Source organism: Pleurodeles waltl, chromosome 6 (genome assembly GCF_031143425.1).
Source record: "Pleurodeles waltl isolate 20211129_DDA chromosome 6, aPleWal1.hap1.20221129, whole genome shotgun sequence".
Lineage (NCBI taxonomy): Eukaryota > Metazoa > Chordata > Amphibia > Caudata > Salamandridae > Pleurodeles > Pleurodeles waltl.
Genome location: NC_090445.1, coordinates 864,876,963 through 864,894,766, shown reverse-complemented (window position 1 = coordinate 864,894,766; position 17,804 = coordinate 864,876,963). Strand labels below are relative to the sequence as shown.

Here is a 17,804-nt window from a genome sequence, read left to right as displayed (position 1 = left end):
AGGGCAGATCTTATCTTGTTGTTTGTAATGGCTTACCCTTCCTCCACTACATGTTGTGCCTTTTTCTGATGTTCTTGGGGGAGATGCTGTATTATTTCCTGATTTGCTGCCTGGGACGCAACTCTTTTCCCTGCAGCATCGAATTTCCTGCCTTCTTTATCAGGAGGGGGTGCACAGTCCGCCATCTGGTGTTGGGCTCGGAGTGTTACAAGTTGTTTTTCTTCGAAGAAGTCTTTTCGAGTCACGAGACCGAGGGACTCCTCCCATTTCGACTCCATTGCCCATGGGCGTCGACTCCATCTTAGATTGTTTTGCCCGCAGAGGGTGAGGTAGGAGTTGTGTATGCTAGTAATAGTGCCCATGCAATGGAGTGAATGCGTATGTACATAATAAAGTTTTAAGTAATATATTTACAAATGTACAAATGTTTAAGATCTACTTCTAAACGGCTACAGGCTCCCGGTGAGGCGGGTGGGCGCATGTGAATCTGCAGCGACTAATGCCACGAACAGATGTACACTGGGTAAGTGACATTTTCCGTTCGATGGCATGTGTAGCTGCAGATACACATGCTGTGCATAGACTAGTAAGCAGTTATCTCCCCAAAAGCGGTGGTTCAGCCTGTAGGAGTTGAAGTAGTTTGAAATAATGTTCTTAATACAGCTTGACCTACTGTTGCTTGTTGTGCAGTTAGCACATCTACACAGTAGTGCTTGGTAAATGTATGAGGCGTAGACCATGTTGCTGCCTTACATATTTCGTTCATTGGAATATTCCCTAGAAAGGCCATGGTAGCACCTTTCTTTCTGGTTGAGTGTGCCTTTGGTGTAATAGGCAGTTCTCTTTTAGCTTTAAGATAGCAGGTTTGAATGCACTTAACTATCCATGTAGCAATGCCTTGTTTTGAAATTGGATTTCCTGTATGCGGTTTTTGAAAGGCGATAAATAGTTGTTTTGTCTTTCGAATTAGTTTTGTTCTGTCAATGTAGTACATTAGTGCTCTTTTGATGTCTAATGTATGTAGTGCTCTTTCGGCTACAGAATCTGGCTGTGGGAAGAACACTGGTAATTCTACCGTTTGATTTAAGTGGAACGGTGAGATTACTTTTGGTAAAAATTTAGGATTGGTCCGTAGAACAACTTTATTTTTGTGTATTTGAATAAATGGTTCTTGAATGGTAAATGCTTGAATTTCACTCACTCTTCTTAGAGATGTGATGGCAATTAAAAATGCAACTTTCCACGTTAAGTATTGCATTTCACAAGAGTGCATGGGCTCAAAAGGTGGACCCATGAGTCGTGTTAGGACAATGTTGAGGTTCCATGAAGGAACTGGTGGTGTTCTTGGTGGTATAATTCTCTTTAGGCCTTCCATAAAAGCCTTTATGACTGGTATCCTAAACAATGAAATTGAGTGCGTAATTTGTAGGTAAGCAGAAATTGCCGTAAGATGTATTTTAATGGAAGAGAAAGCTAGGTTAGATTTTTGCAAATGTAGTAAGTATCCTACTATTTCTTTTGCAGATGCGTGTAAAGGTTGAATTTGATTATTATGGCAGTAATAAACAAATCCTTTCCACTTATTTGCATAGCAGTGTCTAGTGGTAGGTTTTCTAGCTTGTTTTATGACCTCCATACATTCCTGTGTGAGGTCTAAGTGCCCGAATTCTAGGATTTCAGGAGCCAAATTGCTAGATTCAACGATGCTGGATTTGGATGTCTGATCTGTTGTTTGTGTTGTGTTAACAGATCTGGTCTGTTGGGTAGTTTGACATGAGGTGCTACTGACAGGTCTAGTAGTGTCGTGTACCAAGGTTGTCTTGCCCATGTTGGTGCTATTAGTATGAGTTTTAATTTGTTTTGACTCAACCTGTTTACTACATATGGAAGGAGAGGGAGAGGGGGAAAAGCGTATGCAAAGATCCCTGACCAGTTCATCCATAGAGCATTGCCTTGGGATTGGTCTTGTGGGTACCTGGATGCGAAGTTTTGGCATTTTGAGTTTTCCTTTGTTGCAAATAGATCTATTTGAGGCGTTCTCCAAATTTGAAAGTAATTGTTTAGTATTTGGGGGTGAATTTCCCAATCGTGGGTTTGTTGGTGATCTCGAGAGAGATTGTCTGCCAACTGGTTCTGAATCCCTGGAATAAATTGTGCTATTAGGCGAATGTGGTTGTGAATCGCCCAATGCCATATTTTTTGTGTTAGGAGGCACAACTGTCTCGAGTGTGTCCCTCCTTGTTTGTTTAGATAATACATTGTTGTCATGTTGTCTGTTTTGACAAGAATGTATTTTTGGGTTATTATGGGTTGAAATGCTTTCAGCGCTAGAAATACTGCTAACAGTTCTAAGTGATTTATGTGAAACTGTCTCTGATGTATGTCCCATTGTCCTTGGATGCTGTGTTGATTGAGGTGTGCTCCCCACCCTGTCATGGAAGCATCCGTCGTTATGACGTATTGTGGCACTGGGTCTTGGAAAGGCCGCCCTCGGTTTAAATTTGTACTGTTCCACCATAGAAGCGAGATGTATGTTTGGCGGTCTATCAACACCAGATCTAGAAGTTGACCCTGTGCTTGTGACCATTGTGATGCTAGGCACTGTTGTAAGGGCCGCATGTGCAATCTTGCATTTGGGACAATGGCTATGCATGAAGACATCATGCCTAGGAGTTTCATTACCATTTTGACTTGTATCTTTTGTGTTGGATACATGGCCTGTATTACCTTGTGAAATGTTTGAACCCTTTGTGGACTTGGAGTGGCAATCCCTTTTGCTGTGTTGATTGTCGCTCCCAAGTATTGCTGTGTTTGACACGGCAAAAGGTGTGACTTCGCGTAGTTGATTAGAGAAACCTAGCCTGTGAAGGGTCTGTATGGCATATTTTGTGTGCTGTGAACACTGTCTTAGCGAGTTGGTTTTGATTAACCAGTCGTCTAAGTACGGGAACACATGTATTTGCTGCCTTCTGATATGTGCAGCTACTACTGCCAGGCATTTTGTAAAAACTCTTGGCGCAGTTGTTATTCCGAATGGCAACACTTTGAATTGGTAATGTATTCCTTGGAATACGAACCTTAGGTATTTCCTGTGTGAAGGCTGTATTGGTATATGGAAATACGCATCTTTTAGGTCTAATGTTGTCATGTAATCTTGCTGTTTGAGCAGTGGGATTACGTCTTGTAACGTGACCATGTGAAAGTGGTCTGATTTGATGTAGGTATTTAGTGTTCTGAGATCTAGTATTGGTCTCAGAGTTTTGTCCTTTTTGGGTATTAGAAAGTACAGTGAGTAAACTCCTGTGTTTTTTTGTAGATTTGGTACTAATTCTATTGTGTCCTTTTGTAGCAATGATTGAACTTCTAGTCCTAGAAGATCTATATGTTGTTTTGACATATTGTGTGTTTTCGGTGGGACGTTTGGAGGGAATTGGAGAAATTCTATGCAATAACCATGCTGGATAATTGCTAAGACCCAAGTGTCTGTTGTTATTTCTTCCCCAAGTTTGTAAAATTGGCTTAGTCTGCCCCCCACAGGTGTTATGTGATGGGGTTGTGTGACTTGTGAGTCACTGTTTATTTTGAGGAGTTTTGGGGCCTTGGAATTTTCCTCGATTTCTTGGGAATTGGCCCCCTCTATATTGCCCCTGAAAACCTCCCCTCTGATATTGACCCTGGTAAGTAGGCCTTGTTTGTGAGGTTGTGGTTTCTGTGGGTTGACCTCGAAACCCTCCCCTAAAAGGTGTTTTTCTAAATGTGCCTCTGCTCTGCGGGGAGTAGTGTGCGCCCATGGCTTTGGCTGTATCTGTGTCTTTTTTGAGTTTCTCAATGGCAGTGTCTACCTCCGGCCCAAACAATTGCTGTTCATTAAATGGCATATTGAGCACAGCTTGTTGGATTTCCGGCTTGAACCCTGAAGTGCGCAGCCATGCGTGCCTTCGTATCGTGATTGCAGTGTTTATTGTCCTTGCAGCTGTATCTGCTGCATCCATGGAAGACCGTATCTGATTATTTGAGATACTTTGTCCCTCTTCTACCACCTATTGCGCTCTTTTTTGGAACTCCTTGGGTAAGTGTTCGATGAAATGTTGCATTTCATCCCAATGAGCTCTGTCGTATCTTGCCAAAAGTGCTTGTGAATTGGCAATACGCCATTGATTTGCTGCTTGTGCTGCAACCCTTTTTCCCGCAGCATCAAATTTGCGGCTCTCTTTGTCTGGAGGTGGTGCGTCTCCTGAGGTATGAGAGTTGGCTCTCTTACGAGCTGCCCCGACAACTACTGAGTCTGGTGTTAGTTGTGTTGTAATATAGATTGGATCTGTTGGCGGTGGCTTGTACTTTTTCTCCACCCTTGGAGTTATGGCTCTGCCTTTAACTGGATCCTGAAATATTTGTTTTGAATGTCTTAGCATTCCTGGGAGCATGGGAAGGCTTTGGTACTGGCTATGGGTGGAGGATAGGGTGTTAAACAGAAAGTCATCCTCAATGGGTTCAGAATGTAAGGTGACGTTGTGAAATTCGGCAGCCCTTGTGACCACCTGTGTGTAGGATGTACTGTCCTCAGGTGGTGATGGTTTTGTAGGATAGGAGTCTGGGCTGTTGTCAGACACTGGAGCATCGTAAAGGTCCCATGCATCGGGATCATCCTGACTCATTGTAGTATGAGCTGGTGAGTACATCAGTGGTGGAGTTGTTGCTGGTGATGCATGTATTGATGGTGGTGGAGACGGTGGTGGGGTTGTTTTCCTTGCCACCTTTGCCTGTGGTTGCTTGTCCTTTTGTTGAAAGGCAAGTTTCCTTTTTATTTTGATTGGGGGAAGAGTGGTTATCTTCCCTGTGTCCTCATGAATATGAAGCCTTCTTTGCGTGTAGTCAGGCTCTACAGCTTGAAGCTCCTCTCCAAATCTATGTAATTGGGAGGTTAATCCTTGTTCCTCTGTATAGGAACTAGTTTTCGGCTCCGAGGCTGGATGTTTCGGAACCGAAACCTTTTCGGAAGTCTTTTTAGGCTCCGAAGAAACCTTCTTTGTTTTCGGCGTGGTGTCTCGGTGCCGAAATTCTTCGGTGCCGCTGCCTCTGTGCCAAAGTTTCTCGGAGCCGCTGTCTCGGCTCCGAGGTTGCTGTGTGGCGGTATCTCGACCGGAGTCGGATGACTTCGACACCAGCATGCCCTTTTCCGGTGCCTTGGATCGGTCACCTAGTTTTCGGATTAAGCCATGGCCTGTTGGGGGTGGCGTCCCCTGGGCTTTTGTGGACTTCTCGTGAGTCTTGATTTTCAACGTCTTACTCACGGTTTTGGTTGTTTCTTCGGCGTCGAGTTCTTCAGAATCCGACTCGTGGACGGAGAAAGCTTCTTCTTCCTCCTCGAAACGTTCTTGACCTGTCGGCGTGGACGCCATTTGTAGTCTCCTGGCTCTTTGGTCTCTCAGCGTCTTCCTCGACCGAAACGCTCGACAGGCTTCACAAGTATTCTCCTTGTGCTCGGGGGACAAGCACAAGTTACAGACCAGATGCTGATCCGTATACGGATACTTGTTATGGCATTTTGGGCAGAAGCGGAATGGGGTCCGTTCCATCAGCCTTGAAGTCGCACGTGGCCGGGCCGACCAGGCCCCGACGGGGGAATCGAAAAAACCCCGAAGGGCCACCGGACCTCTTCAAAATTTGGTGTCGATTTGTTCTAACTAACCCGATACCGAACGCAAACAATACCGACGATTTTTTCAGAGATTCTAACTAACTTTACGACCCGAAACACGGAGCGAAAAGGAACACGTCCGAACCCGATGGCGGAAAAAAAACAATCTAAGATGGAGTCGATGCCCATGCGCAATGGAGTCGAAATGGGAGGAGTCCCTCGGTCTCGTGACTCGAAAAGACTTCTTAGAAGAAAAACAACTTGTAACACTCCGAGCCCAACACCAGATGGCGGACTGTGCACAGCATGTGTATCTGCAGCTACACATGCCATCGAACATATATATATATATATATATATATATATATATATATATATATATATATATATATATATAAATAAGAGAGAGAGGGAGGGAGAGAGAACTACACAAATATTAGAAATTCTAAACTTATAGTTAAGATTTAACTTAAAGTTATAAGTTACACCTTGAAAACAATTTACTGTAACTCGTAGACCTATGTATAGTGTTGTGAAATAGCTAGGCAGACTACATTAACAATAACTCACCCTTTAACCATGCACGTCTTTACCCTTTTTCATCACATCACTTATACCATGTTAAATCATAGCATTCCTAGCAAAATCATGACATCTGAAAATACATAATTTAGGATAATATTGTGCATACTAAGGGGTGAGGTAAAGTTAATGTAGTCTGCCCAGTGAGTTCATAAAACTGTATATTTGGTCGTCACTTGTTCAATGGGGGGGGGGGGGGGGGGGGGGGGGGCATGTGTCCCCGTCCCCCATTGCCTCATCGCTACTTACGGAACCTACTTCCTCCTCACCAGTGAACCGCTCCAACAGTGCACCCCAAGCTGCCACATCAGTAAGTGCCCTCTCATCGCTGCGTGTCATGCGCAAATTTTGCTCCTCCGCCGCCACCCACTCCAACAAATCTCGCAGCCAGCCAGAAGTCGCAGGGGTGCTCATCCAACCAATCGCTACTCTATGCTTGGCCAGTACCAACGTTAGCTGCACCATCTTGTACACTACACCAACCCCGCGGCCTACGCACCACTCCCAAAAGAGAAGTCATCGAGGTTGCCTCCAATTCGAGTTCCGTAGCCTTCGCAAACGCTGCCATCACTTCCTGCCAGAAAGCATGAACCGCACTACAGGACTAGGCCAGGTGCAGGAATGAAGCACCGAGCTCACCACAATGAGGACAGCAAGCTCCTCGACCTGGGTCCACCTTTTCAGTTTACTGGGAGTGATATATGTTCTGTGCACAAAGTTGAAATGCAAAAATTTAAACCTGTGATTGCATGACACAGTTCGAATCAACGATAAGGCCGCATCCCAATCAGCGTCCTCTATGGGCAGCGCCAGGTTAGTCTCCCACGCCTTGTGTCCCGCGCTTATCACACCCGGTTGATCCTCCCGCAGTGCCTTGTAGAACCAAGTGATCAGGTGCGTATCCTCGCCCCAATTAAGCAGTCGATTCAATACCGAGGAGGCCTTAGGAGCAATCGGGAAACCATCCCAGATTTCCTGGGCCACACTTTCAATTTTAGCATATTGCAGAAACTGGCCAGAACCCAACTCAAACAGATCCTGAGCATCAGTAAATGAAAGAAATTCACCATTAGGGTACAGGTCACCAGCCACCTCGCAACCACCCGACCTCCAGGCCTCTACCGACATTGTCCTCGCCATATCCCGAAATAGGGACAGATCCCATATCCTTAATTCCCTGTCAAAGGGAGCCCGTCGGAGCACCTGTTTCACCACCCGTTCCCAGATCACAGCAGTTGTCCTAATGTTTCTGTAGTTAAATATTTTTGTACAGAAAATAATAAATCAAGCGTTCCTAACTATAACTAATGTTTAACCTTTTTTTCATTGAATACACCCACATACACACCTACATATATGTAAACGAAAACATTTAAATGATACTAGAAAATAATAAATCAAGGTTTCCCAACTATAACTAATTTTTAACCTTTTTTTCATTTAATACACCCACACACACACACACACACACACACACACCTACATATATGTAAACTAAAAAATGTAAATGATACTTACCACTCTGATGTGCTTACTGAAATGTAATGAATCCTGATGTACTGGTATGAAAAGTAACAACTGATAGTCAAGTGGTTATAATGGGGGCAACACAGGCTCTGCAGTGTAGGGGGTCCCCCCCCCCCCTTGGGGTGTAACACAGTCCCTGCAGTCCCTGCAGTCTCTGCAGTGCAGGGGGCCCCCAACCCTTTAAGGGGGAGGGCTCATTTAGCTCAAAGTCAATGAATATCTATGAGACATAGAAGACGCAGGCCCCTCCTCAAATTTTGCATGGGGGGCCACATCATTTTGCATTCAATCTATTCCTCCCTCCGAAATGGATTTCATCGACTAACTGTCCAAGATGTCCCTATAATTTTCTCCCCTTTTGATGTCTCCATCCTATGTGGCATTGCACTGAACATCATGAGCAGCATCAATGGGGCACAGACACTGTGCTGGAGAAACAAAACCTGGAAACAAAATTTCCCTATCCATCCAGTTGATGTAGATACCAACCCGCATATGACAATATCCAAGGTTTTCCTACATATATTAATATTGTAGTAGGATATTTCAGGACAGATGTAATGATTTTATTCAAAGGTGCTGAGGATAGCGGTATTGTGCCCCAATTCAGGGACATTATACCTTTTGTACAGATTTTTTATGGTTCGGGCCAAGGTTCAGTCTCAGCAGCGTCCTACTGGCACTACAATTTAGCTCATGGAAAAGGCTCTGCTCGAAGTACGCCAAGTTTCAGACCACGACCAATCAGTAACCTGAGTCCATATTTTTGTTCAGCCAAGACTGCGGTCCTAAGCTATGTTTGAGTTAAGGTCACATTTATCTTGCTTTGAGGGCCAAAGTCAAGGGAGTGCATGTTTAACTCCAGGCGGGTGGCATAGACATGGGTTTACAGTGAATGGCTCACCACAACAGGCCTCCTCTGGCTGTAGTATTCTTCACCATATTTCCTCTTAAAGACTCCAAGGTGGATATCCGTAGAAGCCTAAGTTTACCAGTGCTTGAATAATTCCAACATGATCTGACACTTAAGGATGTGACACGCCCTGCAGTTGGTGTCACTTAAAAAAAAAAAGAACACATTGGTATTTCTAAGGGAAAACAGTTATTGTGCTAAAGCCGAGGTTAAAAGGTATTTTGCATTATTAAACATTTTGAATTTGCCTGGAGAAGTTTTCATATGATGATAACATTGGGCTGCAGTCTTACAATTTTTTCCTATCAAAGTAATTACTCCCTTAGTTGGCTAATGATCCCTCCCTGAGAGTTTGTGTAACCTCAATGTAAAGGTACGGCTTCATTTGTATTCCATCATAGCAATACAATCTTGTGTAGAGCCAGGAAAATAATACAGCCCAGGCTGACATCTTTGTACCAATCAATTCATAGGTTTTCAAGCTCATTCACTCTAGCGGTTTCATTTGCATTCTAGTATTTGTAATGCAGCTTGCCCCACAATACAATCACAGTACCAGTATCCAAAAGAAGACATGGACTGATAGAATAAGTCACTCATGTCCCTGAGACATTTCAGAGCACTGGTGGCTACAGGGTGATATATAGTTAAGTCATACAGCTCACACTGGAAACAGGATTCCACAGAAAAAAAATAACTGACAAACAATTTCCAAGTTTCCGAAACCGGAAGTAGATAGAGGAGTATGCACAGTGTGTGCATCTACATTAGGCACAAGCTGAAAACACATGTTTGCTTTTGAGGGTGTGTGTGTTTGTTTTTTTAAAGCATGCTCTGCTTGGCATTTTCCTGACCTCCCACACTGGGCTGAAGAGTAGAAAATTATCCAGGAACGTGTCAGATCATCACGATTCCCACAACAAATTTGAGGAAAACCAACATATATTCATGGGTTTCAAAAGTGAAATGTCCAAATACAGCAATCAGTGAATTTCGTGAGATACATAGTTGCAAATAATCTTAATCAAAATTATCTTCCTAGAAGAGAAAAAGATATCTGCATTGCTAAGCCCTGTGCCGAGTTATAAAGCAGAGTAATGACTTTGGAAGAACACTTAACATCGAACCTGAATCAATTAGTTACTTAAAGAGTGGTCTGGTCCCTTGTTAGTTTAAAAGGGATGAGCCAGAATATTTGGAAGAAACTGTGGTCGCTATCTAAAATAATCAAGCTTGTTTTCTCTCAAATAACGTTAACACAAATCTAGTTATCCCTGGATCCCTTATCAAAGACACTGTCAATTTAATCAAGCTGCTACCTACAATCAGCCTGTGAGGACAACATTATTGCAAAGTGTTAGCTAGAAATAATTCATATTTTTATTTCTTTGAGTCGACCCATATAGTAATCATTGATATACTTTGCTTTCTGCACCGGGATCAAAGCCGGCTGAACACTGAACAATGTTGTATTAGAGAGGAGCCAGCAAAACACCTTCACTGACACATAGTTCAGTGGAACAATCTTTGCGGAGAAGGCTGCAGATATATACATAGGGAGGGCAACATTACAGATCACTAGCCAAATAAGTTAGTTAAAAAATAGGAATACATTGCAATCAAAAATTGACTAAATCTCAAAAGATTTACCAATGGAAAAACTTCAAAACCATGTGAACTGTTAAACAAGTGATTAGTAAACTGTTCAGTGAGTCAGTAACACATGGTTATACTTCCCCAATGTGTAAAATAAACAAGATGAGATAATAATTAAGTTGTAAACAGGCACACACTTACTCTGTCTGCGTGCATTATCCCGAAACAGAAGACTTAATCAGTTCTCCCATCACTCAACATGTTTAGTTGAAAAGACGAAATAAAACAGCTGAGAAGGCTGCCCTTCTCAATTAGTTCCTGTAATCATCACACTCGAAATAGGAAAAGGGTGTAAAGGAGCTCAGAGCAGACCAATCAGAGTAGTTAAGTCTTAGTTTTCAAATCACAGGCGCTTTAATTGTTGCATCAATTTAACAGGCCACATTTTGGCACTAGTCCATTATTACAGATCGTTACCAATGTGCCAAGCTTATTGGCTCGCCAGATCAAACTCAGCAGCAGGCCAACACCAAGATAGTACTGGACAGAACAGACTACTTTTAAGGCAAAAATGTTAATTTTGACTGTGGATGGCACGTAACCGGCACACAACCCGTAAGTAGCCTAACTATGGGAAAGAGTGATTGAGTAATTCAATAGGTCGGTATGTGGCAGAGATGCCATTATGGAGTATGAGACCCTTAAAAAAACAAAAAAAACAGAGGGTGACATGTCTGTGACACCGTGACAGGAGTGTATTGAATGAAGTAATGGGATTTGCACCTGAATGGTACTATTCTCACATATGATGAAGAGGTGGAACATGTTGGGACTGGAGCTGACCAGTACGTGCATATGACGAGGGCAGCTCAGGACTTCTGGGATATTTTACCAGAGATAATGCAACAATAGAAGTGCTACTGAGGACAGTGCAGGGAAAGAAATCAGAAACAGACTTGTAGAGAGCTCTGCAAAAAGATAAAGGGGGACAGGCCCGTCTGGCCAGAACGCATATATAAAAATAAGACAACATGGCGTGACTGAGGAGAGTGCCCACACAATCCATAAACCTGTGCTTGTTAGGAGTGAAGGAAAGATCAAATGTAAATTTGATTACATGGGCCTAACCCTGATAGATAGCAATTCAGTGCAGTGGCTATGTCTGAAGCCGCCCCACCTGAGGGCGTGAGTAAGGAATGTAGAGGACTAGGGAGTGGCTGAGGAGAGCGGCATGAAAAGCGGCAGATATGACAGAAAGCAGAGGACTTGGCATAGTTGAGAGTTACACTTTAGGAGGTGCTGGAACCTGCAGATAACATTTCAACCTAGATGAGGCACCGCCTGAGCCACATACCGTAACTATGAGTATGGACACATTAAGGCAAAGACGCAAATGGGGTGAGAAAAGAAAATGACATGAATATGAAAACATGTTCGATGAGTAAAGGAAAGCATAAGGGGACAGCTAAGGAGTGGGAGACTAGGTCTGTGACACTGCAAAAGCAAGGGGGGGCTGCTGGTATCTGATACAGCGAATAATGTAAATGTAAATGTAAATTAGCACTTGTATAGCGCACTACTCACCCGTTAGGGTCTCAAGGCATAATGAATATAGGGAACATGAAAAAACTGTTCACAAAAGAATCTAGGACTGAGTAGTTCCTACAATGAATCTGCAAGAGAAACAATCCAGCTATTCAGTAATGTACTGAAAAAAGAGCTGCTGTTTTGTGTGCAATACAATTCTGAATTGTATAATATTTTGGAAAAATGTATTTAAAGAAAATTGATGCAAATGGTCCTTGGAAGTGAGAGTAGAATGAGCTGAATATCATATTGTATAATTAGGAGTGTTGACTATGCCCGAACATGAAATAATTCGAAAGAAAAAACAGCTTGTGTTTAGGATTTTTAAAGACACTGAGGTAAGCCTAACACATGTGCCTACACCAAAGCTCCTATCATCTCAAGATAGAAAACAATCTGTCAACTGTGGACAACTAAAGTGCTTAAGATAAAAAAAGAAATACACATTCAAATGTAAATGAAGCACAATGAATAACCAACCTTAAAAAGTTCATATAGGTCCTCCTCTAGATCCTTGACAAAGTTTGGGTCAGAAATCTTTGGTAGAATCAGCTCTTTGATTTCTTGAGAAAAAGGAACTTTGGCCTGCGGCAGCCAGGCCCAGTAAAAAGGATCTGAAGACCAAGTGAAAAGAAAACACCTCAGTGAAAGTCACAACAAAACAAACCATTTACAAAAGACGTTTTACAAGAAACAATGCTACAATTGCAGTTTTAGTAATGAGCCACAGATTGGTGGCAGCAGTTTCCTTAGAGGCAGGAAGAATGAAGTCAGCAAGGACAATTTATCCTTTTTTCTTCCTGCTTCGTTTGTATAATATAACTTTAAATAATGCTAGCTTAATATCGCTGGTGTAACCCAAACATCGCTGTAAATCTGATATATTTGACACAGGTCTTAACCACTTTAAACCCTGTAACCTATGACAATCGTCCGCACTCCTATAACCTTGCTTTTATGATTCCCTGTGTAAAGCCGCTGGGGATCCTGGGGCAGTCAATATTTACTAGGAAGTATTCCCAGTGGTGGCTGCTTCTTCTTTAAAGTAGTAAGGCGATCAGTAATGCCCTTATGCCCAACCCCTAAATTCTCAAACTTGGTCTGTTATAAACAATGTTTATAACGGGTTACGATTAAGAGCTCTGGAGTTATGGCTGAAGGCAGTGCGAATTTCTCACACTTCTAACAGTGGGGTAAACTAAATAAAACAGCACAGTGAATTAAAAAAGAAAACATACTTGCCTACTCCGGTCATCTCCGTCCTGCTGTCCGGCAGCAAGGGTGTCTCTGGGCCAACACCCTCCTACCAATCCTGGTGCTGCACTCTCCTGCTCAGGCAGCATGGCAGAAGCACCAGGATTGGCTGGAGAGTGCTAGTTCGACACTCCTTCAGGCCCTGGGGGCCTGTGTCTGCTCTCCACTCAGTTGTCTAAGACAGCTCGGGTGGAGAGGTTTAAAGTGTGCATGTCAGACTTGCCGTCTCAAGACAGCCGGCCAAAGTCACTATGCCACTGGATTTAAGGTAGTCTGGCTGATGAAAGGTGATACCATGAAACCGGTCCCAGGATCCTTGTTTCCGGTCCAGGGCGGACCTGGCCTGGCAGTTCGGGCTGGACTGTTCCCATGGGGATCAGTGTTAAGACTGATTTGCATATGGCTGGGTCCAAACTGGGGTGGCATGGTGAGCAAAAGACTTGATGAATTAAACCCAGATCTGTGACTGGGGGTGAATGTTTGATTGGTTCTGCATTCCGTCCATCATATTTGTTTGTTTGCAAAGTGACATGGGCACTTTAAACTGAAGTGCCCACCACTTCTTCTCCCCTGCTGCCAGTCAGCAGTGATGACCCCACCCCAAAACTGGGATTGGGATGGCTGGCTGGCTGCATGAAAAATATAAAGGTAAGAAAATATTTTTAATACCGTTTTTTTTTTTTTTTTGCTGTGCTGGTAGCAGGGAGGGAGACGCTCACCTGCGCTAAAGGAGGCAAAGCCACTTAGTATTCCATGTGGGTACTGCTACTTACTAATGGTGTTCCGGGACCACCAATAGTACTGAATTTCAAATGAATAACTATGTAACTGACTTTGAGCACTTGGGCACCATGGCACTACATTGAGAGAGGTAAGCACTCAAGACTTATTCTAGGAAGTGTGGAGATTACAAACTAAGATCTAGTATGACAGAGCAAATACGATTTATTAACATAAGTGTTTAGTCAGTGAAGTAACAAAAAAAGATGAGACTTATTCAAAGAAAAATAACATGTACAGTTAAAAAAGGTACACACAAAAAAATGGAAAGTGCGAGCACTTTGAGCAGGGATATGACTCAATATTATCCTATGGGGCTGGCCTCAGGCTCTATAAGACCCTTTGGGCTCTATCTAGTGGAGGGGCTATTTTTTGCAAAGGATGTAAGTTTGGGATAGGTATGGAGGATGCACTATCTAACGAAGTTCTTAGTGAGGCCTAGCACTTCATAAGGGTTTGGAATGTAGGGTTAGCTTCCCACACAGGTCATGCAACACAACATCTAAATTTGAAACGAAGTCCCAACTAAAGTTGCGTTGATAAAGGGTATGGGTCTGGCAGCCAGTACTGTTCATGGCATTCTCCCAGTGTAGGCTTTACTACAGATTCTAAATGACCTTTAAATTGTTTTTAACTGTTTAAATGTTTGAAAGTCTGCATGCATTATTTGATGTCCCAGGGTGGAAAAACGTAAGTGGATCCTTTATTTTATGAATGAGTGGTTGTGGTCAAGGTTTTCTTGTGGTAAGGCACTGATGGATAGAAGGATAGAAAGATGTCCACTGGACCCCCGAGGCTTCACCGGTTCAATGGGCGACTGAACTACAGGGGCGGGGTACAACTGTAACTATATATATATAGCAGTATCTCAGAAAGCATCAAAAACAGGAAAGGGAATTCCAGTTTCCAGAATAACTATCGGTATCCAACAGAATTAAACCACAGGCTGGTGTTGTGAAGATTCAAGGTCCCTCTTGAAATGCATGGAGCCGGGCCAAATATCCTAAGGGTTCTATGCTGGACAAACATGGCGTATAATCATCCATTCCATTCTGTAGAAAATTTACTGCAGTTCCATATGCTGTTAGTATTAATTTCTTTTGCTGGCCATCTGGGCAAATGGGAGCTTACAATTCCTGAACAGTTTCAATTTCATGAAGTGCCCTCCTTGCGGATTTACCAATCAGCTGAGATTGTTGCAAATTTTCCAGCGATCATGGCAGCTCTTCTCTCGGGAGAGTCAGTCCTGCTCTTCTTACATGCAAACAAGCACCCCTCTCCACAGATCCCAGCAGCACAGCTTCCAACAAATTCACACTAGGATGTCGGCCTGAAGGACGTCAATGACCCATACGAGATTTAGCTTCAGGCAATATACATGATACACACTGTAAACAGTCAGCCGAGGTCCAAAACATGTACAATGTTTTAGCTCCAGTGCCCATACTTATCTTCACTCCGTGGACAAGACTGGAAGAAAAGGCCAACCAGAGGGCAGTCTTTTTCAAAATTCAGACACTTACTTTTTTCTGTTTTGCTGTGGTCGTGGAACTATGGGTCAAAGTTTACAATAAACTGAACTGGTCATGGTATTTTTTTGTATTCTGAGTCAGACAGAGCACAGTAATGATCAGCAACAGATGAAAATGGAAGGGTGAGTTTCACTCTAGCGGGGAAACTAGTTAAATAAAAAATAAAAATGGGCAGCCCTTCTTCCCATGTACCATGTTATACTATTTTGATTGTTTGGGGGGGGGGGGGGGGCAGAACAGACTGGGCCTGATTCACAAAGAGTTACACTTTGTAGTAAGTTACTACTTTTGGTATTTAATACTGAGTGTAAACTTATTACAAAGGTGTAATTTACATGACTCCGCCACCAGAGTAACCACTCCCTGTCCTTCCCTATACCCTGCTTATTCCTCCTTGGTCCCATCCCCTTTGGAAGTAAGTCTCCCCCGTTCCCCACTCACTATCCTGTGTCCTTCCCACATTTACTACTAAAATCTATACTTACATGTGCAGAGACTCCGCAGTCGGGGCAGAGAACTCCACAGCCATACACATATAAAATGTATATTTTGTCTAACATTTTTATAGTACAAAACGCAATACAAAGTGCAGTTTTATTAACAGGGCCCTGTGTTTTTTTACCCTCCGAAGTTCAAATACAAAGCGGCAAAGCAGTCATGCACACAACATCAACATTTTCACGTCATGTGAAAACACGCCCATCTATGACACACAACTCATGCATAAGTTACATACATGAGAAAGTCAAGGAGCTCCAGTTATAGGGTCTAACCCATCCTAAGTGTAGAACACTGGTAGGCTCCACACAGAAGTAAAGGTAAAATGGCCTGTACTAGTGAGCAAGTAATCACTGTTATAACCTGCACTGACCACATTCTCTGGGATCAGAACAAAGCAGCCAGTTTCACCATTATCAATAATTATGGACCAAGCAGTTTCCAATTCAGCCGAGCAGCTATGCCCAGTGCATATCTGTACTACTTAACTGCACTTTCAGCAAAGGATGTATTGGTTTATTTTGAGTAGAATTCATTTTGAAGTAGTGAATGAGAAAGTAAATTTGTATTTTTCACTCTATAAAGTGCTAACTAAACACAGAAGACAGCTCATCCGGCTGTCTCAAACTGAACGATGCATAAACTGCTGATGCATAAAATATATTTCAGTGGGTTCTCCAATTATCAGATGAAATTAAAACTTTATTGATAATCTGGCAGATGCTAAGAGAAGGACTTCAGATCTGGGTCATTAGTAGGTAGGACTGTTCAGCTCTGTAGTAGAGATGGAAAGTTGGGAAAAGCTCCCAATTTGTCTTGACAGTACCTTACATCGTTATGAACTGGAAAAAGGACGCACACACACAAAACATAAATAAAAGGACTCAAAAAAACTCTCAGCACTTGAGAGAATCGAAATTATAAGGTGACTAATAGTGCTACAAAACCACGTGCTATAATTATCTCTTAAGGCCTCAAACAGAAAAACGTACCAACTTTCAAGAAAGAATAAATACAAAAGCACATGAATTTCGAAACAGTTTTTTGGCCAGTCCAGCAAGGAAGAAATTCTCAAAACGAAAATAACAAACATTCTTACAGGGAACTCCAGAAGTTGCAAGACATTTAGTAGCATTTTGTGGTTTGCATTCGGGGTTTCCAAACCGATTGCTCCCTCTGTATTTTTAATAATTAATGGCACCATACAGCACAACCCAGCTCTTCTGAATGTGTATGGGACTTTCCTAGCTTCCCTAATAAAATCGTTTGACTTCTCTTTCGCTTTCTTTCTGTCTAAACATCTATCACATACCGAAGAATGTTCCTCTTATTTTTTTAAACCTAGTCAAACCCAAAGACGCCTTGCCTATGCACCATAAACCTCGCAAAATGCAGAATTAAAAGTTAATAAGCATGCTGCATTCCAGCTCGAGTCCAGATAAAAGTCACTACAGAATCTCATTTTGAACTTCTATAGGAAGAGTGTAAAAACCATTTGCGGAAACAAGGCTTACTAGAATTTTTTTTTACAAACCAGTGAACCCCACCAGGAAATGGCAACTCATTTTTGACTAATACGTATGGTCTGTTGCCATTAAGGAGGTAAATACGTTAGCAGACTTGGCAGTATAGTGGCTAGCTAATACGTGTCTGCCAGCCGGATCTGGGGTTTCGTGTTTTAGTTATACAATGTAGAATGAGTGAAGCACACAATTAGGAGTAAAGCCGCCATACTGTGCACCATTCTTCAACGTTCATCTTAAGATCCTTCACTCCATTGTATAAACTGGCGGACGCATCCATACCTATGCTGACAACAAATATCACTGCTTCAAAACAACATTCAAAATGAAATAAGACCCTCCAATCAAAACAATGAGTGATGTATACAAAGGTT

At 42.6% G+C, this 17,804-nt stretch overlaps 1 protein-coding gene across 1 annotated transcript in view; it reads right to left on the bottom strand.

The window, feature by feature from the left end:
- PI4K2A (phosphatidylinositol 4-kinase type 2 alpha) overlaps nucleotides 1-17,804 on the bottom strand; it is a 162,161-nt gene that overhangs the window by 36,851 nt on the left and 107,506 nt on the right. Inside the window, exon 7 of the mRNA XM_069239626.1 lies at nucleotides 12,324-12,457. Within this exon, the coding sequence (XP_069095727.1) occupies nucleotides 12,324-12,457 (134 nt within the window). The remainder of the gene's footprint in view (nucleotides 1-12,323; nucleotides 12,458-17,804) is intronic.